We start from the raw sequence: 25776 nt of genomic DNA on the forward strand, positions 1-25776 counted from the left end.
TAATTTTTTTATTATCTCTTGTATTTCTACTATTCCAAATGACTCTGTTAATTTATTTTGTTCCTCTATTTGTAGTTTTGGTAGTTCAATTTTAGTTAGAAATTCATCTATTTTCCCTTCTTTCCCTTCGTTTTCAGTTCGGTATAATTGTTCATAGAATTCTCTAAAGTTTTCCTTAATTTCTTTTGGATTATATGTAATTTGTTTGTCTTTTTTCCTTGATGCCAATACCATTTTCTTAGCTTGTTCTGTCTTAAGCTGCCATGCTAGGATTTTGTGCGTTTTTTCACCTAGTTCATAATATTTCTGTTTTGTCTTCATTATATTCTTCTCCACCTTATATGTTTGTAGTGTTTCATATTTTATTTTTTTATCTGCCAATTCTCTTCTTTTAGTTGTATCTTCCTTCATTGCTAATTCTTTTTCTTGATTCCTTTTTCAATGCATAATCCTCATTTGAAAGAATGGGACTTAAAGGGTTTGGCATTAATTAAGATTGCTTTGATGGTGGTTTATTTCTTTCATTTGATAGGGAGAAGTTTGGGATATCACAAAATACATTGTTTGCATTTTATCAAGTACGTGATTTTTTAATGAATAAAATTGGTCGAGAAATGATATTACCAACACAATTTAAGTTTGAAATATTGGTTATGGACAAGGGAAAGAAAGGGTTTGTTTCTGAAATTTAATCGATGTTACAGTCAAAAATGAAGAAGGTAGGTGTGTGGCGAGTAAGAGATAAATGGGAACAGCAGTTAGCTACGTTTATTCCTGAGGAGGAATGGTCTGACTTACGTTTATATAGTGTTACAAAATTAGTTAATGTGCGTTATAGTTTAGTTAATTATAATTTTTTACATCAGTTATATATAACTCCTGAAATGTTAAAAAGGTATGGTTTTAAAGATTCTGCCTTGTGTTTTAGGTGTGAGATCAGATAGGTACTTTTGTACATTCTGTGTGGAATTGTCCAAAGGTTAAACCTTTTTGGAAAAAGATTATTAAATTTTTGCGAGATTTATTTCAAATAGATTTATATGTGGATCCATGGCTGTGTTTACTTGGATATATGAATCCATTAACAGTATGTTTGGATAAATATTGGATTGCATTTATTCGATTGAGTTTGGCAGTAGCTAGGAAGTGTATAGCGGTAACTTGGAAAAATGATGTAGAGTTGAGCATACAGAGGAGGCATAATGATATTCAATCATGCTTACTTTTAGAGAAAATTACATATAATTTGAGAAATAGTTATTCCTTTTTTGAAAAAAATGTTGACCCCCATATTTGAAATGTATGAATTTGAATGTGTACATTTTTCTTTTAATATTTTTGTTTGAATTGTTGAAATGATGTATTGTAATCTAACCCACTTTATTTGTTTGTTTCAATATTTTTTTGTGTGTATATTAAACTTCGGGGGGGGGGGAGAGGGGATAGTAAGGGATGGGATTGTGGGTTGGTGAGTGGGGGTTATGGGGAGTAATTTAGAAGGGTTTTCTATGTTGTAAATTTTTAAATAAACTTTAAAAAAAAGAGACAGGGAGTGGTGTAGGGGACCGGAGGGGGTTATAGAGACAGGGAGGGGTGTAGGGGGTTACAGAGATGGGGAGGGGAGTAGTAGGGGTTTGTGGGTGTATATGGGGCATGTGAGTGGGATGTTGGGGTTGTGGGGGTATATGGGGGGTGTGAGGGATTTGTTGGGGTATATGGGGACTGTGAGGGAGATGTGGGAGTATATGGGGTGAGGGGATGTGGGGTATATGGGGGATGTGAGGGTATATAGGGGTGTGTGAAGGGGATGTGGGGCAGTTGTTGGGGGGATGTGGGGGTATATGAGGGGGTGTGAGGGGTATGTGGGGGGTTGTGGGGGTATATGGGTGTGTGTGAGGGGGATCTGGGAGTATATGGGATGTGTGAGGGGATGTGGGGGTATATGGGGGTGTGTGAGGGGGATGTGAGGATATATGGGGGGTGTGAGGGGATGTGGGGGTATGTGGGGGGTATTGTTAGGGGTATATAGGGTGATGTGGGCTGTGTGTGAGGAGCATGTGGGGGTATATAGGGGGCTGTGAGGGAGATGTAGGGGTATATGGGGTGTGTGAAGGGATGTGGGGGAAAATGGTGGGGTGTGAGGGAGATGTGGGGGGGTTGCGGGGGTACATGGGGGTGGGAGAAGGGGATGTGTGAGGAGGATGTGGGGGCATGTAGTGGGGGGGGTAGATGTAACAGGCCTGGGAGCAGGTCCAAGCCGCCTATCCCTTCCCGCACGCTGCGTTGCCACAGCAACCAGAGCCTGAGGCTATGTCACACCAGCACACAGGTGACGCTTCCGAGTCGGACGCGGGGGGCATGCGACGTGGGGGCGGCTCGTTCTCCCGGCTGGGCGGGCGGCACTGTTGCCGTGGCGATGCCAGGTGGGGGCAGGGCCTGCTTGACCCTCCGGCCGTGGCTCCTCCTCCTCAGCTCCCGGAAATCCTGCGACCCCTCGTAGGAGCTGCCGCTGGCTAGGCAGTCTTCCCCACTGTCTGTGTCCCTGGGGGAGTCCCTCGGGCTCCGGCTGGTTGGAGGTGGGGTGGGGAAGGGAGATGTGAGGGAAGGGGAGGGTGGAGGGAAAGGTAGGGGGAGGGAAGGGGAGGGTGGAGGAGGGAGAGGTAGGGGAGGGGGTGTGAGGAAGGGGAGGGGTTGTGAGGGAAGGGGAGGGTAGAGGGAAGTGGAGTGGTGGAGGGGAATGGGTTACAGGGGATTGTGGGATGGGTTGGAAGGGGAAGAAAGGGGAGGCAGGAGAGGAGGGGTGAAGAAGAGGGGTAGAGAGGGATGGGTGAGAGGGAGGGGTTGACGGGTTGTGGGAGGGGTTGGAAAGGGGAGGCAGGAGGAGGGGTGAGGAAGAGGGGAGTGAGTGAGGGGTAGGGGAGAGAGACAGGGAGGAAGAGGGGAGAGAGTGAGGGTAGGTGGAGAGATGGAAGGGGAGGAAGAGGGGAGGGAATAAAGAGAGGGGTAGGGGAGAGAGGGGTGAGGGGGTAAAAGAGGGGTAGTGGAGAAAGTGAGGCGTAGGGAGGGAGAGGGAGCAGGGAGGAAAAGGAGGAGTGGCAGAGAGGGGGTAGAGGAGGACGGGGGAGTAATGGTGGTTGAAGGGGAGAAAGAGGAAAGGGGAGGGAGAATCATCAATGCAGGTCCTGCCCATCCCCCTCCTTCCCCTCGTCCCCCTTCCCCCTCAACCTCCTCCCCCTCAACCCCCTCCCCCTCAACCCCCTCCCCCTCAACCCCCTCCCCCTCAACCCCCTCCCCCTCATCCCCCTCAACCCCTCCCCCCTTGTCCCCCTCAACTCCCTCCCCCTCATTTACTTCACCCTCCTCCCCCTCATTCACTTCATCCCCTCCCCCTCATTCACTTCACTCCCCTCTCTTTGACCCCTTCCAAACCTTCCCCCCTCTTGCCCCTCTCCTTGACCTTCTTGTCCCCTATCTCTTATCTCCTCCCTGTTGTCCCCTTCGCCTCACCCTGTTCCCATCCCCTCCCCTGGGGAGGAGAATTATCAAACCATCCCCAGACCATAGCCACCCACCCCTAAAACATCGAGGTGAAGATGGGGAGAGAGGTGAGGAGAGAAAGAAAGAGAGAATAAAGGGAGGGAAGAAGTTGAGAGGGTAGATTGATGAGAAGAGATAGAATGGAGAGGGGGGGCAGGGAAAGAGTGGGAGAATGGAATGGGGAAGGATCGTGGAGGCAGGGAAGTGGGAGAATGGAAATAGAGGGGAGGGAGAGGCAAAAAGGAGAGAGAGAGTGGAGGGGAGAGGAGGGAGGGAGAGGAGTGGGGAAAGAGAGAGGGGACTGAGGATCGACAGAAAGGTGGAGAGAGTGGAGAGGAGAGCGGAGAGGGAGGAGGTGGGGAGGGAGAGGGTGTTGAGGGTGGAGGGAAGGATAGAGGGACAGGATGGAGGGAGATGGAGAGAAGGTGTGAGGGAGAGGGAAGAGATGGGGAGGGGGATGGTGTTGGAGTGGGGAAGGACTGAGAGGAAAGAGAAAAGGTGTGAGAGAGTGGAGGGAGGGAGAGGGGAAGGACAGAGAGCGGACTGAGAGGATAGAGAGAGGGGTGAAGGAGAGAGGGTGCAAAAGAGAATGGAGGGAGGATGGAGAGGGGGATAGAAAGGTATGGAAGAAAGGGAGGAGGGGGATGTAGGTTGGAGGGAGTGGGGACAGCGAGTCCGGTAGAGTGAGGGATAGAGATTTGGGGGTGTGGAGAGAGAGAGTTGGAGGGATAAGGAGGAAGGGGAGAATGAGAGAGTTCTCGTCCTGGTGAGCAGGGTTGGGGACAGGATTGGATTAAATCTTGGTGGGGGGGGGGAGTGGGTCAGTGGGCAGTCTTTTGGGAGAGAATTGAGGAGGAATCATCCCAATGAGTGGAGGGACCTAATAGCCTAGCCAGTTTTCCTGGGGACACCTTACCTGGACATACTGCCTTCCTTCAGCTCACTGCTGTACTCCATGGAACCCTTAAAGCCTGGGCTCCTCTTCCCTTTCAACCAGTATGTCTTCATGTATCCTTTGCCCTTGGGGGAGAGAGGAGTAAACATTGAGACGCGGTGATTGAAGGCCGGAGAAACTCAGCAGGTCGCACAGTGAGAGCCTGCAGTTTCCTAACATCGACCCTATTTAGGAATGTCAAGGAACCATCATTTCGGGCTTGAGCCCTTCACCGAGGGATGACAGTAGGGAGAGGGATTTATCCATTCAGCTACATTTTCCTCATTCCTTGATGAAGGGCTTAAATGTTGGTCTTTAGGCCCCTTTTACGCTTGCAATCGTAAAATCGGCTGTCCGATGTCCTGGGATAAGGATGGCGTTTTCTCGCATCTTCATGCTTGACCACAACCCTGTTACTTCCCATGCAGGTACCAGCCTCTCAACACATTCTACGGGGAGAATCCCGTGTAACTGCATCAATCCCCCAGTTTGAAAGATTGGCCACTATTTACAGAAAGCCGTGAACATCGCCAGGGACTCAGTGACATTTATACCCTCATTTTAATTTTCCTTCACGTTACCTGCACTCATGCAAAAACGTGGATCATTTCAGTCCCGCAATCACCCCATTCCACACTTGCCCGATTGCAACACCGGCCTCTGCAGATGCCAGGGATTGTACTAGGGGCTGAGGGCGTCAATCCCCGGCATGAGATGACGTCACCTGACGCCACCGTTGAGAGGATTTTCCTTTCACACCAGACCCTTTTTAGCCCAAATAGCCGTTAATTCCTGCAAGTGTGAATGGGGCTTTAATCTTTGCTACACAGAGTACACGGTTTGACCTGGTGAGATTCTCCCACGTTGCATTTTTACCCTTGGGAGAAACTCTGGAGAACTCCCGTTGCGGATTGGTTGGAAAGTGAGTCAGAGGAGATCCGAGGTCAGAGGCACATGCCCTGCAGAACGGGGAGGAAGGTCGCTTCGAGTGCAGTCTAGCGAGGCAACCCTTGCATATTACAGATGTTTGAAAGGGAGAGAGAGGGGCTGTTGGGATGGAGAAAAGGCAGTGAAATTCCAGGGCACAAAAAAACGACTACCCTTGAATCTGGCAGGGCGTGATCTCGCGCTCGGGAATCTTCTTCCCGACTGGAGGGGTGAAGAGTGGCTGAGACTTTTCCTTCTGTATATTATCGTGTCATAGTTGTCCCTCTCTTTGCCCAAAGATTGTGTGTTTGCTGTATGATCTGTGTAAAAGTCGACCCTCCTATTTTTGGCCTTGACTGCCTGCCCATCCGAGGTCCCGACACCCTAGCTGCCCGCCCATCTGAGCTCCCGACGCCCCGGCTGTGGACTCTTACCTGGGCAGCGACCACCCACCCATTTGAGCTTCCGATGCCTCAAGCAACGTAGGTACTTACTGGGGTCAAATGTATGACCCGTGCACATCGACCCCTCCCCAAAAAAATTTGACCTGAAAAATGGTCCAAAGAATTCGACGATTACATGAGTATGTCACCACAGAAAGGATGTGGATGCTGTAGAGAGGGGGCAGAGGAGATTCACAAGGACGCTACCTGGATTGGAGACCATGACCTATGAGGATAGGTGAGTGAACTTGTCCTTTTCTCCTTGGAGCGATGGAGGATGGGGGGGGGTGACCTCAAGAGGCATTGATTGTGTTGGACGGTCAGAGGCTTTTCCACCCGGAGCTGAAGTGGCCAACATGAGGGGGGATCGTTTTAAGGGGCTTGGGAGTAAGTACAGGAGTGGTTAATTATAATTTTTTGCATCAGTTGTATCTGACCCTTGAGAAATTGAAAAAATATGGATTTAGTAATTCAGAAGTGTGTTTTAGATGTGGATTATGTGTAGAAACATTTTTACCCTCAGTTTGGCTTTGTGATAAGGTTCAACCATTTTGACAAAAACATTAGAGAATTTCTTCAAAAATTGTTTAAATTAAATTTTTATTAGATCCAAAAATTTTTGGGTTGTACTTAGTGATTTGAGGTGAGACAAGTTTCAGACAGCTTTACTTCATCTAGCATTGGCTGTAGCACGTCAATCTGTGGCGATTTCATGGAAAGATGAGCCTGAGGTAAATGTAACTCGTTGGCAATAATGAGTTGAGATCTTGTATGGAAAAAATACCCTTGTGGGGTTTGCTGAGATGGGGTGGATTAGTTGTAGTTTTTCATTTTTATATTATGGACTTTGTATAGGTTTTTTCTTGAAAATTTTAAATAAAGTTTGAGAAAAAAAGGGGGGATGGTCTTCACACAGAGAGGGATGGGGGCAGGGACTGCGTTGCCAGCAACAGTGGTGGAGGCTGGGACGACAGGGTCTTTGTTAGGCAGGGACATGGGACTGAGAAAAATGGAAGGGTACCCAGTGGGGAGATTCTCGACCAGTTGTTAGATTGCGAAACTCAAAAGTCTGCAGATGCTGTAGTTGGAGTAAAATCAAAGGTGCTGATGGAACCCGACTGGAGGGATGAGTCAAAGGAGAAGTTATTGAGGGTGATGACATTCTGCCAGCTGGAGGAGGGTGGTGGGGCTGGTTGGGTCTGTTGTCCAGAAAGAAACGAAGGGCTTTGAGGCCTTTGGTATGGGGGATGGAGATGGACAGGGATCGGACGTCCGTGGTGAAGGCCAAGTTCAGGGAGCTGGGAGTTGTGTGAGTGATGGAGGGCGTGTGAAGTATTCGCGGATGTAGGTGGGGAGGGACTGAACTGGGGGGGGTGCACCTTGAGGAAGGGCTCAGGCTTGAAACTCCATCATTACCGCCTAAGGATGAAGCGAGACCCGCTGAGTTCCTCGGGCGTTTCTGTGTGTTTTGAACTTGTCAGAGTTGGGTCGGCACAGCACTGTGGGCCGAAGGGCCTGTCCCTCGCTGTGTTAGTCAACGAGGGGTCTGGGGCAGTGCCCAGAGGTGCTGGAGAAACACAGTGCCAGCGACCCGGTTGGGGGTGGGGTGGGGGTCCGAATCCCATGCTGTCTGTAAGGCGTTTGTGCACTGTCCCCATGATTGCGTGGGTTGCACCAGTTTTCCCCCCACCCTTACCAGGGTTGGGTGGTAGTTGCAGGTCAAATGGGCTCGTGCTGTGTTTGGTGATACACTACTAGCCGACTGCAGGGGCAACCTGTCTACCTGCACTGGAGGAGAAGGCAACACCTGGTCAGCTGTCAATCACCCTCCTGGATATAAACAAGATCTGGCCCCTTGAGGTCAGTCTCAGAGCTTGCACAGCCACTCTCACACACAATCTCTGTGGGATTTTATACAGAATAAAGCTTGTTGAACAGCTTTTATGTTTTGTGTCTGCTTTTCTGCTTGACAGCGCATCACACTGCGAAAGGGTCCGTTACCATTCTGTGCGTTGAAGTGAAAAGGCAGTCGATGTTTCAGCCCTGAGTCTTCAAAAGTGAGGTGGGGGGGAGGGATTGGTGTAAGCCAGGGGTGGCCAAACCCCGGCTCACCAGCCGCCTGCGGCTCTTTGACCAGTAACGTGGGGCTCACGGAAAGAGATGGGCTGAGACAGGAACCGTACGGGCCGATGCTCACCCTGGTAGTGTTAGTGGGCCTGGCTTGTGTGTGTGTGTACGCATGTAAAAAGCCGACCCCCTAAATTTCACCCTAGAAATTGGTCCAAAGTGCAAAGTGCTTTTAGGATATTGAAGCTAATGCAAATTAGTTGTTTAAAAATTACATACATGAATAAATATTAATATGTGTGTACATTTCTTAGATAAAAATTTTGCAACAAAATGTGCATGCTAAAGTAAAAACATTTTATATTTTTTCTTATTGAATGTGGCTCCTACGTTAAACAAGTTTGGATCCCCCCCCACCACCCCCCACTCCGCCCCAGTACAACAAATGTTGGACGGTGAGGAGAGAGTGGGTTGAAATCTACAAAGCCTTCTCCCCATCCCCCTGCCAACAAGAGGGGTGTGGAGAGGGAGAGAGGTCTAGGGATAAGATTCTTGAATCACCCAGTTCACAGACTGAGCTTGGGAGAAGGGGACCGGGGTAGGGCTCTCCTGGAGGATCTCAGGATTCCTTGTGGGATATCCTGATCCCATGGGGACAGCACAAGCAGGCCCGCCAGCTCACCTTGACAAAGATTTTCCCCCGCTCTTCAATGATATATGGCTCGTGTTCCAGGTGGTCCTTGGTGGTCTGGCTTATGTGGATCTGCATTCCCTGTGGTGGGGGGAAAGGGGGGGTGGAGAGAGAGTAGAAGGGAGAGGAGGAGCAGGAGTGATGGGAGAGAGAGAGAGAGAGAGAGATTGGTGCGGAGGGAGAGAGGGTGGTGGGGGAGAGAGGGTGGTGGGGGAGAGAGGGTGGTGGGGGAGAGAGGGTGGTGGGGGAGAGAGGGTGGTGGGGGAGAGAGGGTGGTGGGGGAGAGAGGGTGGTGGGGGAGAGAGGGTGGTGGGGGAGAGAGGGTGGTGGGGAGAGAGGGTGGTGGGGGAGAGAGGGTGGTGGGGGAGAGAGGGTGGTGGGGGAGAGAGGTGGTGGGGGAGAGAGTGGTGGGGGAGAGAGTGGTGGGGGAGAGAGTGGTGGGGGAGAGAGTGGTGGGGGAGAGAGTGGTGGGGGAGAGAGTGGTGGGGAGAGTGGTGGGAAGAAAGAAGTGTGGGAGAGAGTAGTGGCAGAGAGGTGAGAAGGAGTGCGGGAGAGAGGTGGGAGAGAGTGAGTGATGGGAAGAGGGAGAGCAGAGGAGAGGGGGATGCAGAAAGAAAGAGGGTGGATTAGTAAATCTCAGGAATTGGGGCCAGGTTTCCTGCACATTGGCTTGCGTTTGGAACTGCATGTAGAACACAGTCCATTCCACGCCACAGAATATTCAGTACAGGAGATGGTTCCCCAATCATCACTGTGGGAGGAGGGAGGGGAGATGGGGAAGGGGACAGGATGGTGAGGAGGGAGGTGCCATGAGGAAGGGTGGGAGTGAGGAGCAGAGGGATTGGGGAGGTTGGGGACAGGAGGAGGTGGGAGTGGGTGGTTGGAGTGAGCTTGGGGTTGGGGAAGATAGTGGGGAGGGCAAGGGGAGGGAGTGGGGTTTGGGAGTTTTGAGGGGAGAGTGTGGTTGGGCTGAGAGGGTAGGGGAGATGGTGGGTGTTTGGTAAAGGGAGGGAGTGTGCTGCTGGGGAGAGGAGGGGTGGAGAGGTGAGATCCCAGCCTCCCCCCATGACTCACCACGCCGTTACTCTCCATCCGGGAGGCGGTGTTGACGGTGTCACCGAACAGGCAGTACCGAGGCATCTTCAACCCCACCACTCCGGCCACCACCATCCCCGAGTGGATCCCTGGTACAGACACAAGTCAGGGTTGTTCCTCACCGTCCTCTCCCTCCTCACTGCCCCCGTCTCTCCTCATTGTCACTGCCCCCTCCCTCCTTACTCTCCTTACCATCCTCTCCCTCACTTACTCCCTTCTCACTGCCCATCCCCCTCCTCACTTCCTCCCTCCTCACTGCCCTGTCCCCCTCACTGTCCCCTCCTACCTCACCTCCTCCCTCTTCACTGCCACCCCCTTGCTCCTCCCTTTCCTTTGAAGGTCTCTCCCCCCCCTTGCCGCCCCTATCCTCTTGCCGTCCCCTCCCCCTCCACCCCTCCCACAGCGTGACACTCCCTCCTCAGCAGATCACCATGGGAAACCTTCAGTTACCATCAGCCAATCAGTTTCATTCCCAACTTTCTCCCTATTGGCTCAATGCATTTCATTAGCCTTCCTTGCCTGGTTGGTGACTCCCGCTCTCAGGTAGACCAGGATGATTAGATGGTTGGTGAGCGGGCTGTTGGTTTCAGAGAGACCCTCTGCTGAACACACCCCCACACCACCGCTTCCCACTCGCCCTCTCCCAAACTCCCGTCCCTCGCCTCGAAAGGCTCACCCACTCGAATCTGGATGTTGTCCCCAGTGGAGGGGTCTTTCAGGTGGTTGATGGAGCTCAGCATGTCCACTGCCATGTCACAGATGTGGTGCGCGTGGAACGTGGTCTTGTTGGGGACCCCTGCCACCACCATGTAGGCATCGCGAATGGTCTCAACCTGCGGACACAAGTGGAGGGCTGCATTAAATACCAGGAGCTCGTTTTCTATGTAAACAGTTACGCTCCAGTTACACCCTCCCACCACAGGTGGCACTACTAAGCCTCCATTCATTGTTTCAGGCTTGCAATGGAAATTTCCTAATTAAACGGTCATGCTACAGTTACACCCTCCCACCACAGGTGTCACTGAAAAGCCTCCATTCAATATTTCCTGCTTGCAATGGAAATTTTCTATTTAAACGGTCATGTACTCAGACGGTCTCGCAATAAAGATATATCGCTGACGTCTCAGGCCTGAGCCCTTCTTTGTGGTGTGAGTAAAAAGCAGGCAGGCGTCCGAATTAAAGACTGGAGAGAAAGAATGGGAGGGGTAGGAGTGCAGACCATTAGCCAAAAGCTGTTAATTGGATATGATAAGAAATAATTTTGGCTCTGTGATAGGAGATGGGGGAAAGAGAGAGAAAGAAAAGGAGATGGGGTAGAAGAAGGGGGGTTAGCAGAAACCGGAGAGGTTGATGTTAATGCTGTAGGGACAGAGGGTGCCCAGACGGAGGATGAGGTGTTGTTCCTCCAATTTCCTCAGGCTGACAGAGCAGACATGGCAGCAAGAAAATGGGATGGGGAATTGAAATGGGTGGCCTTACCCTCCAACCAGATGGGATTAACCAATCTCTGGTTTCCGGTAAACAACCCCCCTTCCCCCCAATCTTCGGCTCCTGTTTCCTTTCCTCCAGTTATGTCTCTCTCCCTTTTCTCTTCTCCCTTCACAAGAGCCAAAATCAATTCTCACCTCTCCTCGTGTCAGATCCAATGAACATCTTTTGCCCGAAGGTCTGGACACCATCCCCCCCTTTCCCATTCTTCCCCCTTTCTCTCCACGGTCTGCCTGTCTTTTTTGCTTCTGCAGAAGGATCTCAGGCCTGAAACGTGGGCCATGTATCTTTCCCTCCTGTGGACCGGCCGGGTTCCTCCAGCATTCACTGTATGTTTTTAACCACCATCACAGCACCTATGGTCGTTGTGAGTTCGTCCATTCACCACAGGCAGAATGGTCAAGCCCCCATTCAAGTGTTTTGAAACAAGGAAGGTGTGCAGACGTGGCAGTGGAGGTTCAGACGCAAAAGCGCCCGGGGAAACTCACCATCCATAGGAAGCAAAGATAGATAGCTGACATTTCGGGTCTGAGCCCTTCGCTAAGGAGTTCAGAATGGTTCAACCAAGTGGTCGGTTCATCAAAGGGAGGGGCTTGGAAAGGCAGAGCTCCTGGTTGTGGAGCCGTGGGGGTGGGTGGCGGGATTATGGAATAGATGGCTTTGCGGCTAAATTTGCAAACATCAAAAACAGGTGGTCAGGCGGGCGGCGCTGAGGACACAGAAATGGCAGCAGAGAGACTCTGATAGATGAGGAGAACAGGGGCAAAGAGGTGGCAGGTGTAATACACTGTTGGGACGTGGATGGTTGTGGACTTTGGGGAAGGAATAGATGGGCAGATGATTATTTAGATGGGGAGAATATTCTAAATTGGGAGGGGCGGGGGTCCTCGTGCAGGATACACTGGAGGTGAACCTCTAGGGTTGAGTCGGTGGTGATGAAGGCGAATGCAGTGCTGACGTTCATTTCTAGAAGGATAGGATACAAGAGCAGGGATGTGATGTTGAGACTCTGTAAAGAACTGGTGAGCCCCCACGTGGAGACCAGGTATAGGTTTGAGTGCCTTATTTGAGTAAAGACGTGCTGGCATTGGGGAGGGATCGGAGAAGATTTACTAGAACGAGACCAGGAGTGGAAGGGTTAGTTTATGAGGAAAGATTGTTGGTTCTTGGACTGGACTCACTGGGGGGACAGAAGGACTGGGGTGGACCTTATAGAGGCATTTCGAATGCTGAAAGGCCTGGACAGAGTAGATGTGGCCAGGATGGTCGGGGAGTCCCGGACAGGAGGGCACAATTTCAGGATAAAAGGGTGTCAACTTAAATCTGAGACGTGGAGAAATGTCTTTAATGTGAGTGAGAGGAACTTGGGGTTGTGGAAGTGAGGTTGGTGGGTGTGTTTAAGGCAGAGATTGACTAGTATCGGATGTGTCAGGGTATTGAGGGTTAGGAGAAGAAAGTCGGGGAGTGGGGGGGGCCGACTTCTGTTCCTATATCTTGTGATCTTTCCCCAGCGTGAGTCAGCAGAGCCAGGCGCGAGGGTGGGGATAGGGTCAGAGCACCTTGTAGACATTGTGCTTCTCGCTCAGGGTGTCGAAGACAATGTAGATCTCATTCAACATGTCCACGACCTGCATGGGGGTGATGTGGATGCAGATCTCGTTGAACTTCACCACGTCACTGAAGAGGATGGTGACATCCGGGAAGACCTGCGAGCAGAGAGAGAGAGTGAGGGGGAGAGGACTGTCACGCCACCTATCCCTTCTCTGGATAAGATCAAGTACCTCTGACCACAAGACGACGGGCAAGGATCAGCACGGAACATCCTAGAATCCTGGAACACTGCAAAACAGAAACAGGCCCTTCTGCCCTTATAGTCCACGCCGACCTAGACCCATGGACCTACACCCAGACCCGTACCCTCCATTCCTCTCTGTCCAAATTTTTCTCAAATGTTAAAATTCACCACTCCAGCTTGTTCCACACCCCCACTACTCTCTGCATGAAGAACCTATCCACCTTTAACCCACTCCCCCTGATTTGTTTCTCACCCAACCTCAGTGAGAAAATCTGACCTGCATTTACTCTGTCTCTCCCCTTCATCTTTTAAACATTTTTTTTACTATTTGCCTTTACACTAAACTCAAAAAGTTCAAAACTACCCTCTGCCTCGTTTCCACAAAACTATTAACCACCTTTAGCATCTCCATCAAAAGAAAAAAGAAAAATAAAACAGACCCCCCCCCCAAAAAAATGTTCTGTCAAAAAAAGTCCAGTACTACGTCTCTCTATCGTGCGGGAAGTGTTTCTCACCACTAAGTGGCACGTAGCTAGAGAAGAAGGAAATACCCCCACGCCCTCCCCCCATTCCCGAGAGAAAATTCATATTACAGAACAATTCTGATTATCGGGACTGGGCCTATTTTGGATAAACTTTTTTTTTCTGGTGAACCGGTCATTTTTTTAACAGACAGTCCAGTAGCAACAGCAAATCGCTTGTAACCACGTTTAAACAACAACAAACGAGAAGAGGCTTTTTAAGCATTAAAAGGATGCTTAATACTCACCAAAAAAAAATGCTGGCCTACTACCACTCACCCACACTTCCCCACTGAGGCCCTCCTCATTCTGGGAGCCTGAGGGTCCCGCTTCTGCCCGGGAGTCCCCTGGTGCCAGTGCTGGGAGCCTGACAACCCATTCTGCTCCAAAAAATTTTGGATAAATGAAAATTTCAGATAGCCTCGTTTATCTGAATTTTTTTTTAATTGGATAACTGAGGAATTTGGAGAATTTATGTAAACAGTCACATGGTAATTACACCCTCCCATCACAGGTGGCAGTGACATAACCACATTTTGATCTACAACAGGAACCTCTATGTAAACGGTCACGTGATGATTACACCCTCCCACCACAGGTGGCAGTGTTGAACCCACATGTCAATCTGTCTACAACAGGAACTTCTATGTGAACAGTCATGCAGTAATTACACCCTCCCACCACAGGTGGCAGTGTTGAACCCACATGTCAATCTGTCTACAACAGGAACTTCTATGTGAACAGTCATGCAGTAATTACACCCTCCCACCACAGGTGGCAGTGTTGAACCCACATGTCAATCTGTCTACAACAGGAACTTCTATGTAAACAGTCATGCAGTAATTACACCCTCGTCTCTGTATACAGAGCCGTTGTCATACCCACATTCCTGTTCGGCTCCGAATCATGGGTCCTCTACCGGCATCACCTACGGCTCCTAGAACGCTTCCACCAGCGTTGTCTCCGCTCCATCCTCAACATCCATTGGAGCGCTTTCATCCCTAACGTCGAAGTACTCGAGATGGCAGAGGTCGACAGCATCGAGTCCACGCTGCTGAAGATCCAGCTGCGCTGGGTGGGTCACGTCTCCAGAATGGAGGACCATCACCTTCCCAAGATCGTGTTATATGGCGAGCTCTCCACTGGCCACCGTGACAGAGGTGCACCAAAGAAGAGGTACAAGGACTGCCTAAAGAAATCTCTTGGTGCCTGCCACATTGACCACCGCCAGTGGGCTGATATCGCCTCAAACCGTGCATCTTGGCGCCTCACAGTTTGGCGGGCAGCAACCTCCTTTGAAGAAGACCGCAGAGCCCACCTCACTGACAAAAGGCAAAGGAGGAAAAACCCAACACCCAACCCCAACCAACCAATTTTCCCCTGCAGCCGCTGCAACCGTGTCTGCCTGTCCCGCATCGGACTTGTCAGCCACAAACGAGCCTGCAGCTGACGAGGACTTTTACCCCCTCCATAAATCTTCGTCCGCGAAGCCAAGCCAAAGAAAGAAAAAGAAATTACACCCTCCCACCACAGGTGGCAGTGTTGAACCCACATGTCAATCTGTCTACAACAGGAACTTCTATGTAAACAGTCATGCAGTAATTACACCCTCCCACCACAGGTGGCAGTGTTGAACCCACATGTCAATCTGTCTACAACAGGAACTTCCATGTAAATGGTTACGTGGTAATTACACCTTCCCAGCACAGGAGGCAGTGCCAGCTCTGGCCAGTTTAAGAACAGTGCCCCCCTCTCACAAGCAAGATCAAAACCAGCGAGGTTCTGCTCTCCAGAAGGTTGCGAAACGACGGTGCCAAGTTCAATGAGGGGAGAGGATTATTGGGGGGGGGGAGGTTGGTGCTCACAGGCTGAATGGCCTCTCTTTTCCCTCCCTCCCAGGAGCAGATAGGGGAAGGGAGGCAGGGTACCTGGCAGGTTTCGAGTGCAGTCACCCCCTTCCTCAGACGGTCCGCCACAGCTTTGGGAATCATGGCGTAAAGCAAAGAGTCTCCCCTCTTCTTCTCTTCATCTAGTTTCTGGATGATCTCCTGAAGCTGAGCGTACTTCTGCTGTTCCTGCAGGAAGACCACACGCATCAGCGTCTCAACATCACCTAGCCACCAGGGGAAGCTCACCAGCTCCTTCTTCCTCTGGAGAACGTGATCTGGCACGATAGACCCACTTTCTCCCATCGTCCCTCAATCACTTAACAGAGACTCCATCCACAGAAGGTCAGCCTCTGGGGAGAGATTGAGTTGCCCTGGGACGGTGGACGAATGAGGTGGGGGGGGGGGCAGCACGGGAGGGTTCTTGTACGATTCCAAAAAAAGATGGACAAGGTAGAACCATGGAGGTGGTTTCCACTGGCAGGTGAACCAGAACTAGGGGACATGGCCTCAATGATCGGGGGCAGTAGATTGAAGGTGGAGATGAGGAGCAACTGTTTATTTTCAGGAACCAGTGGAGGCTGCATGGGTTCTACACGCACACATGTGTGCAGACACACGGACTTACACACACAGACATACATGTGCACAGACACGCACACATGCACGGACAGACAGATGCACACATTAAAGTGCAAGTTAATGAAGTAGGCAAAGGCAATGTAGTCAAACAATGATCATGGGTTTTATTAGCAGAAACTAGTGGTACAATAATGAAAGACAATGGGTGCATACACAGTTATACCCGGGGGTGGGGGGGGGTGTCTTTAATGGTAGAGATAATACACAGCCAATGTCAGTAAAGCAAGGCGAGCCAAGTGAAAAACTGACAGCTCAGCAGAGATTAACCACAAACACACGGTCACACAAATATGCACACCCACCCACAGACACATGCATGAACCAATGCACATCCAAGCATGCAGACACACACACATGCACGTATGCAGACACATACCCACACACACACCTCTTCCTAAATGTTCTGTGACTAATGTATTGTGTGTTTGGGAGGGGGATGAAGTGGGGTGCCTTTATGTGGATAGGCAGAGTGGCCTCGGGGGCAGGGGGAGTATCCTCACCTGGTCTAGAGCGAGCTGCAGCTCCGCCGACTGCTGGGTCCCAGCCAGGATCAGTTCCCGGCTGGAATCGTGCAGGTTCAGGTCATTCACGTACACCCCCATCTTGATCATATCCTCCACCGTCTCGATTCTGTGTGACAGGGCGACGCTGGATGTCAAACTCAGGGAATTCTGGACCCCTTCCCCCCCCCCACTATGATGGGCAATGTGACCCATCCCTTTCACTGACCCCACGGATGGCTGGAGCTACACCAGGGGCGACCTCAGGTTTCCTCCCACTTTCATCCCAGCCAGCCACCCCGCCTCACCCTCTTCCTCGGAAGGGGTCCTGGGGGCTGAGCACTGGGTCAGTGAATCATCAAGGGAGGGGGCAGGAGGCATCAGAGGACAAACGGGTTCACAGCTGGCAGGGCAAATGTGTGAGGGAGGTGATCGGTGGAGTATGAGCTTACACCATGACTGTGTGTGGGTGTGGAAGAGAGTGAGTGTGAGAAAGGTGTATGAGAGAGAGTGAGAGATTATGTGTGAGGGAGAGAGAGAGAGAGTGTGTGAGAGCGGTGTATATGAGTGAGAGAGAGTATGTGAGTGTGTGGAAGTGTGGATTAGAGTGTATGTTGGTGTGTGTCTACATGTGCATGCCGGGGTGTGTGTGTGTGCGCGAGCTGGGGTGTGTGTGTGTGCGTGCGAGCTGGGGTGTGTGTGTGTGCGCGTGCATGCGCACGCGAGCTGGGTGGGTGGGTGAGAGTGCATGTGCCTGCATTTTTATGTGTGTGCACATGTGTGTGATTGTAGATCTGTGCATGTGCGTACACGTAGACATATGCACGTGCCAGTGTGCATGTGTGGAAGTACAGGTATGTGCGTGTGTGAGAGATTGTGTTGCACACCTTCTGGCTGCCACTGAGGGGATGATTCCCCATGACACACTTTGACAGTACTGGGCAGTGGAAGGGTTACACAGTGTGATCCCGTGGATTCCCCAACACGGGGGAAGACTTACATGGGGGTCCCGAGGAAGATGAGGGAGTCCCACTGAGGCACGTACTTCATCTGACCCTTCAGGTGCAGCGGCTTCTTTGATGGTTCCCTCATATCCTCGAAGATGGTGTCACTGCACCTCCCTGTTCATGTGCAGGACATGGAGAGGGGGAGGGAGGATGGGTACAGGGAGGAGGAAGACACGGAGAGGGAGGTTAGACCTCTGTTATCTAAATTCCCCCACAACATCACACCCATCCCTCTCACCCCAGACCTCACCACACCTTCAGTGGGCTCTGACAGTGGAATGCCTCACACCTTGAACTGTGATGTGGAGCTGTGGGGGAGGTGTGTGTGTGCCTAGACACTCCATTATGACTTTCCTGGGTCCATTGTTGACCCCCGTCCCTCACCTCCCCTTCATAGACTCCCCTTCCCACTGCCCAGGATAGACAGCCAACACACATCTACGTGTGTCACACTGGACATTCCCCTCCCATCAGGTTGAGTTGGGTTGGATTGAGTTGGGTTAGATTGAGTTGGGTCGGGTTGTGTTGGGTTGGGTTGGGTGGGTTGAGTTGAGTTGAATTGAGTTGAGTTGGGTTGTGTTGGGATGGGTTGGATTGAGTTATGTTGGGTTGGTGAAGTTGGGTTGAGTTGAGTTGGGTGTCTCTGAAGGGACTCTCTTTTGCTTCTCTTTCTCCTATTGTTAGGGGCACCGGGTAATGGTCATGGTGACTCCTTGTTTGCCTTGAGACAGGTAAAAGTTGGAATTAATCATGTATATTACATTTTTAATATTATTTACGTGAAGGAACCTTGACTTGTTCACCTTCTCATAGGAGATCCTTCCCCCCTGATCCAGCCAGAATGTGACAAATGTACTTGCGACTTAGGAGACCGCCTCAGGATAGTTCCTGCCCCTGTCGGCTCACCTGTGACCGTCCGGAATGCCAGCAGCTCAATGTCCTCCCCTCCCGTGTTTTTTGGCGTCCCACTAACGAATTCAGGGGTCTTGCAGTGCTTCCCGCTGTCGTTCGGTTCTGTGGGATGTCAACAAGCCACACGTTTTTCTCCACAAACCCCCACACCTGTCAGAAGGTGGAGGCGAGGAAGGTGCGAGAGCGGCGGGCTACGGTTTCCCTGGACGCCTGAGTTTGGCCCACGCCTCCCCCAATCCTTTACCCCATACCTGTCTCTGACCAAACTTCTCTCCTCCACCAGAGCAGTCCACGCACCCACCAGCCTCCGTACACAAACATCTCTCCCCTCCAACCTCTGCCCTCTAGTTTTGGACCTCCCCCACCATAAGATGAAGGAGCAGATTAGGCCAGTCAGCCCATCGAGTCCTCCCCTCCATTCGAATCATGCTCTGCTGCATTTATCCCTTCTCTCAACCCCATTCATTACCCTGCCTTCTCCCCGTACCCTTTGACCCCGTTATGAGGGTCAGCGGTGTTACGGACGGTCACCAGACGTTACAGCAGGACATTGATAGGTCGCAGAGCTGGGCTGAGAAGTGGTGGATGGAGTTCAACCCAGAAAAGTGTGAGGAGGTTCATTTTGGTCAGTGAAATTTGAAGGCAGAATATAACGTTAACGGGAGGGTTCTGAGCTGCATGGATGAATGGAGAGATCTTGGGGTCCGTGTCCTGCTGCACAGGTGAATAGTGTGGTTGGGAAAGTTCCCGGTGCGCTGGCCAGAGCCATGAGGTCATATTACAGCGATATCAGACCTTAGTTTGACCCCACGTGAAATATTGTGTCCCAAATAGCAGAGCAGTTAACGCAACACTGTTAGAGAGCCAGCCACCTGAGTTTGAATCCCTCGCTGTCTGTAAGGAGTTTGCATGTTCTGTGTGAGTGCTCCAGTTTTCTCCCACCCTTCAAAATGAACGGGAGGGGGGGGCAGGATTGTAGGTCAATTGGGCAGCACAGGCTCTTGAGCCAAAAGGGCTCAACTGTGCTGTGTGCCTGAATTAAAAAAAAATGTAATTCTGGTCACCTCATTACAGGAAGGAAGTGGACGCTGTAGAGAGAGGGCAGAGGAGATTCACAAGAACGTTGCCCGGATTGGAGAGCACACCTTTGGAAGAGAGGTTAAGTGAGGATAAGGGGGTGACCTGACAGAGGTGACCAAGATGGTGAGGGGCATTGTGCGTGTGGACGGCCAGAGGCTACCCCACCCCCACCCGGGGCTGTAGTGGCTAACACAAGCGTCCATCGTTTTAAGGTGCTTGGGAGTAAGTACAGCAGGGCATGGTCTTCATGCAGAGAGGGGTGGGGGCAGGGACTGCGCTGGCAGCAATGGTGGTGGAGGCTGGGACAACAGTCTTTGATTAGACGGGGACATGGTACTGAGACATTCTCGGCCAGTTGCTAGAGTAGGTGATTGAGTCAGCACAGTGCTGCAGGCTGAAGGGCTTGCACTGTGCCACAGAGTTCTGTGTTCGACAAATCAAGAACCCATCAACCTCTACCCAAAGACCTGGCCTCCATAGCCGTCCGTGGCAACAAACTGCACAGATTCACTCCCCTCTGGCAGCAAAAATCCCCCCATCTCCTCTTAAAAAGGTCTTTTTTTTATTCTGAGCCTGTGCCTTCTGCGACTGGACTCTCCCACCACGGGAAACATCTCTACCTCCACTCTCAGGAGCTGCTTTCAAAATGAGTTTGCCCACCCCCTATAACCCTATCCAAGGGGCCATTTCTTTGCAGAGTCCGACATGAAAGATGTAATGCTTCTTGCTGCTGACTCCATGCATGGCCATGGAAGGCATCGCGGCCAGGGGCAATCTTGCTCTGTGAGGGAAAGTGTTCAGGAAGAGGTCCACATTGACTGGCAAACTACAGAGTCACAGTGAATGGAAGGCTTTGTCTCTGATCTCCCTCACCAGCCATACTTACCCCATCGGCCAGTAGAGGGGGGTAGACACACACATTTCAGAAGTGACCCCATGTTGGATGATGTTCCCTCTGCACTATCCCATCACACTCTCCCGGGATACGACACAGAGTGAAGCTCCCTCCACACCATCCCGTCACAGACTCCTGGGGTCAGAAACAGAGTGAAGCTCCCTCCGCACTATCCCATCACACACTCCTGGGGTCAGACACAGAGTGAAACTCCCTCCACACTATCCCATCACACACTCCCGTGGTCAGACACAGTGGGAAGACCCCTCACCTTTGCTCTCCAGCCCTTCTCCCGACTCTCTGTAGGTGCTACAGGTGCTGGGTTTCTGTTTGCTCTCGACGACAGCCTTTGACATCAGTTCGAACACGTTGTTGAGGTGTGTGTAGATCTGTGAGAGGAAGAAAGAGAGAGAGGGGAGAAGGGGAGAGATGGGGAAGAGAGGGGAGAGAGGGAGGAGGGGGCATGAGAGAAGGGGAAGGAAGAGAGATGGGGAATGAGAGAGGGGTTGGGGGGCAGGTCAGGCTGTGAGCCTTTCAGCCCCACACATCAGCCAGCTAAGCCATTCTGCCCTGGCCTTACAGGACCCAGCCTTACACCCAGGCCTTACATGCAGACCCCAGCCATACACCCAGTTCCAGGCTTTTGCTCAATCCTGGGATTGGGCCCTCCCCCTACCTTCTGTTCACCCCCCCCCCCTCCAATTCTCCCCCATCCCTCCCTCCCCATCCCCTTCCCCCCTCACCTACATTGTCCCAGTTGAACTCCAGCATGGGCCGGACCAGGGTGAACTCCTCGTGAACCTTCTTGCCCTGCAGGTCAGAGAAGACTTCCTTGAGCCCGTCCCCGATGCGGGACATGGTCATGTCTCGGCGGAAAATCATGCTGAAGGGGAACATGTCGAAGAATATCCCTTTCCTCATGGGCAGCTTCTCATAGTCGGGCGCCGCCTTCAGCTGTGGGGTGCGGTGCTTGAAGGCGGCATTGTCGAAGTTCATCTTGTACACCACGTAGGTCATCTTTTCCGTCTCCTCCTTGGACAGGATCTCCACCTCGATGTCTGTGTTGTAGAACTGGCGCCCGACCTGGGATAGCTGCCCTGGGAGGTGGGGGGAGGGGGGGAGAAAAAACGAGGGTCCGATCGGTCTGCTGAGGTCTTACCCATGGGCGCCTGGGGTCGCGTCGGACGGAAGTTCGTACGTACACGGAAAGATCCCACAGACGGGGGAATGCCTAGGTGGCTCAGGCACTCTTGCGTAATGGGACGCTCCCTCCTCACCTCACAGTAGGGTGGTCCCTCCTTGCCGTACCTTTGACAAACTGGGTGAAGCCCTTGCGCGTGCTGCGATAGTGCAGGGTCAGGCTGCGCTCACATTCCTCCTCCACGCAGAAGCTGGGCGGCTGTACCTTCGGGAAGGAGAAGCGGAAGTACTCATGGAGGTTGTCCAGCTCGTTGATGAAGTCCCGCACATTCCGGCCCAGGACCTGGAGTCCCGGGATCATGGGAGCGTGAGAAGGGGAAGGGTTGGGTGGCGGGTGAACAATGTAAAGAGAGGTGAGAGGTCACACAAACCCAAACCCAACTCATACAACCTGACCCAGCCCAACCCCACCTACCTCATATAACCTGACCCAACCCAACCCAAACTCAACAACCTCATACAACCTGACCCAACCCAACCCGAACTTACCTACCTCATAGATCCTGACCCAACCCAACCCACCTCATAGAACCTGACCCAACCCAACCCAAAATCACCTATCTCATACAACCTGACCCAACCCAACCCAAAATCACCTACCTCATAGAACCTGACCTAACCCAAACTCACCTACCTCATAGAACCTGATCCAACCCAACCCAACCTACCTCATAGAACCTGACCCAACCCAACCCAAACTCACATACCTCATACAGCCTGACCCAACCCAATCCAATCCAATCAAACCTCACCTAACTCATAGAACCTGACACAACCCAACCGAACCTATCTTATAGAACGTGACCCAACCAAACCCAACCCAACCCAAATTCACCTACCTCATGCATCCTAACCCAATCCAATCCAACCTCACCTACCTCATAGAACCTGACCTAATCCAACCTCACCTACCTCATAGAATCTGACCCAACCAAACTAAATTGATTCTGATCAGAAAGGTGGGTGAGAGGTGGTTGGGGAAAACAGAGGTTCCGAGTAGATTTCACATTATAATGCTCCTAATCCTGACTCGTGCATTTAGTTATACATGTACCTTGAGAATTCTCTCATAGCCATAGTTCCCAATTCTCTTCACCATATACACGCCAAATGCATACATCAGCTCATCATGAGTCTTGCCCAGGACTTCACCAGCTGCCTTCGCCATGCGTAGGATGAGGTTATCGCTGATGAGAGGGAGATTCAGATGTTGAGAGAGATCCCAGTATGAACCCTTCAGAAACAGAATCATCCTCCCTGAACTAGGAGGAGCTGGAGCTCAGTAGAAAAAGATGTGTGGGCACAGTTGGGTTGAGTTGAGACATGATGAGTTGGGGGAGTTGGGTTGAGTAAAATTGGGACAGGTTGAGTTGGGTTGTTAAATTAGGTTGGGTTAAATTGGGTTTGGTTGAGTTGAGTTAGGTTGGATTAGGTTGAGTTGGGTTGGATTGGATCGAGTTGTGTTGGATTAGCTTGGGTTGAGTTGGGTTGGGTTGAATTGGGTTTGGTTGAGTTGAGTTTGGATGTGTTGAGTTGGGATGTGTTGAGATGAGTTTGGTTGAATTGGATTGGTTTGTGTTGGTGGAGTTAGGTTGGGTTGGGTTGAGTTGATGGGGTTGGGTTGGGTTGAGTTGGCAGAGTTGGTTTGGATTGAATTGGATTGGTTGAGTTGGCGGAGTTGGGTTTAATTGGATTGGGTTGAGTTGTGTTGAATTGGTGGAGTTGGGTTGAGTTGGGTTGGGTTGAATTGGATTGGCTTGGGTTGAGTTGAGTTGGTTTGTGTTGGGTTGAGCACCTGTGCTCGGCAGCAGCCATGAGGGGCCACAGACTCCAGGAGAGCAATGGGGCCAGTGCAGGGCACCAGAAATAGGGAGAACACCCCCTCCCATTGAGAAAGAGGAGCAGAGGAGATGACCCTATGGACAGTGACCACAGGAGCGGACCAGCAAGCGGCTCAGTGGCTGAGGGACCCACATAAACTGCGGGGCTGCTGGAGACCGGCTCATGGGAGCCAGGTATTGGAGCTGGGATTCGAGAAGGTGCTGAGGGCAAGAAGGGATCTCGGCTGCTGGAGGCTTCCCGATCGGGCTGGAGGCTTCTCGATCGGGTTGGTGGTTCGGATCTGGAGCTGGGGTTTGCCGATTGATTGGACAGGAGTCTGTGCGGCTGGGGGAGCGAATCCATGTACACTCAGTGCCTCTGAAGGGACTCTTGTTTGCTTGTCTTTCTAATGTACCATAAGGGACATCAGGCGACGGCATTACCGCAAGCAGAAGGAAAGTTTGTGTAATATTACACATGTCCTGCACTATGACATGAGAGGAAAGGAATTGAGATATCCTGACCGTACTTGTACATCTGATGTTTGACAAATTTGAGATGAGGTATCTCAGCACGAGCTTCGATCAGCCTCCACACATCTTCGCCGTAGGACTCATTGATGTAGTCGTTCACTGCCTCGAGGTACAGACCGTACATTGCCACACCTGCACGTCTTGCTACTCCTTGGAGAGAGAGGAGAGTGGGTTGAGGTGTGGGACGGAGGGCATTTGTAGACATACAGCATGGTTACAGGCCATTTTGGCCCACAAGCCCGTGCCGCCCAATTTACACTCAATTAACCTACACCCCCAGGTAAGTTTCGAAGGGTGGGAGGAAACTGGAGCCCCGGGGAAAACCAGAACACTTTACAGAGAGTGCCAGATTTGAACCCCAGTCCCGATCGCTGGCGCTGTAAAGGCGTTGAGCCAACATCGAGGCCAACCGTGCCGCTCCTGTTGGGGATGAGATGTTCACAGACGGTTCCAGGGATCCCAGTTCCCATAAAACCCGTGAGTTTGATTCAAGGAACCCGGCAGAGGCCCAGCCGGTAGAGGTGATTCTCTCAGCTACAAAGGCGTAGATTCAATTAGCACCGACAATGCTGGTTTGAGTGTGTGTGGGGGAGATCATGTGTGTGGGGTAGAGTGTGTGTGGAAATGTTGGGAACTGGAGGGGATTACAGAGACCAGGAGAGGTTGTAGGGGACTAGAGAGGGTAACCGTGACAGGGAGGGGTGTAGGGTTACGGTAATCCCCTCCGGTTCCATACACATATGTAAACCCCCTCCTCCGGTCCCCCTCCACCCCTCCCTGTCTCGGTAACCCTCCCTTCTGGTCTCCGTAACCTCCCTCCTGTCCCCTACACCCCTCCCTGTCTTTGTAACCCCCTCCTCCGGTCCCCTGCACCCCTCCCTGTCTTTGTAACCCCCCTCCGGTCCCCTACACCCCTCCTTGTCTCTGTAATCCACACACCCCCGCCCCCGCGGTCCCCTTCACCCTTCTCTGACTGTGGCGGGTGGGGAAGCAACTCGCACCCCCGTTCCCACCGTCCCCGGCGGCGTGGATTCACCTCCCTCGGGCGTGTGTCGGGGCGTCTCGCCTGTCACCCGGTGCATCCTACGGAGCTGACCATGGTGCTGCAGAGCGCCCGGCGCTGCTTGAGGGCGAGGAGTGGGGACTGTCAGCGGCAGGTGCGGTGTCAGGCACAGCTGTTCCCGGGGCACTCAGCAGGGCAAACCCTCTCTCCCTCTCGCTTCTCTTTCTCCCTCTCTCGCACTCTCCCCATCACTCCCTCTCCTTTCTCCCATCTTCCCTTTGTTCTCCTCCCCCTCTCCTGCTTCTCTCTCCCTTTGTCCATCCCTTCACACTCCCTCCATCTGTTGCTCTCTCTTGCTCACTCTTTCTCACACCCTCTCCTTCCTTGTGCATGCCTCTTTCTACTACCCTCTCCCCACCTTCCATCCTTCTCTCCCTCTCCCCTTCCTCCCTCCCTTCCTCTCTCCCATTTCCCTCGCTCTCACTCCTTCTCTATCTTCCCCTCCCTCTTTTCTGACAGTCCATCCCACATTCCCTCACTCTTCCTTTATCTGTCCCTCTCCCTCCTTCTCTCCCTCTCTCCATCCTTCTCTCCCTTGCTCTCTGTGTCCCTCCCTCTCACACTTCACTGCCAGGAACCAATAGTCAGTCAGTCTTTGTGAGGATTAACCTTTCAGGAGGGGTACCTGTGTCCAGACGGAAGGTGATCAAGGTGGGGCAGGGGATGTATAGAGGTGGGGAGGGGGTAGGAGGGGTGGGATGCTGTGGAAGGTGCAGAGGGAGAAGAGGAATAAAGGGAG

The 25776-nt window shown here is 51.9% G+C and overlaps 1 protein-coding gene across 2 annotated transcripts; it reads right to left on the bottom strand.

Annotated features, from left to right (window-relative positions):
- Positions 1-1092: 1092 nt before the first annotated feature.
- Positions 1093-24121, bottom strand: LOC138764385 (soluble guanylate cyclase 88E-like). Of its 2 annotated transcripts, none has more exons than XM_069940240.1 (15): positions 23971-24121; positions 22675-22807; positions 21729-21903; positions 21168-21517; positions 20692-20809; positions 18440-18547; positions 17572-17647; positions 16527-16656; positions 15427-15573; positions 12742-12888; positions 10371-10527; positions 9674-9783; positions 8591-8680; positions 4454-4557; positions 1093-2566 (listed from the first exon to the last, which is right to left on the bottom strand). In XM_069940240.1, exons 1-15 carry the CDS (start codon positions 24096-24098, stop codon positions 2314-2316), a joined length of 2226 nt encoding a protein of 741 aa, XP_069796341.1. In that variant the 5' UTR covers positions 24099-24121; the 3' UTR covers positions 1093-2313. The 2 variants fall into 2 exon arrangements, with proteins under 2 accessions (XP_069796341.1, XP_069796340.1); XM_069940239.1 differs by having other exon boundaries at positions 17527-17647.
- Positions 24122-25776: the final 1655 nt, after the last annotated feature.

This window comes from Narcine bancroftii, chromosome 5 (genome assembly GCF_036971445.1).
Source record: "Narcine bancroftii isolate sNarBan1 chromosome 5, sNarBan1.hap1, whole genome shotgun sequence".
Taxonomy (NCBI): Eukaryota; Metazoa; Chordata; class Chondrichthyes; order Torpediniformes; family Narcinidae; genus Narcine; species Narcine bancroftii.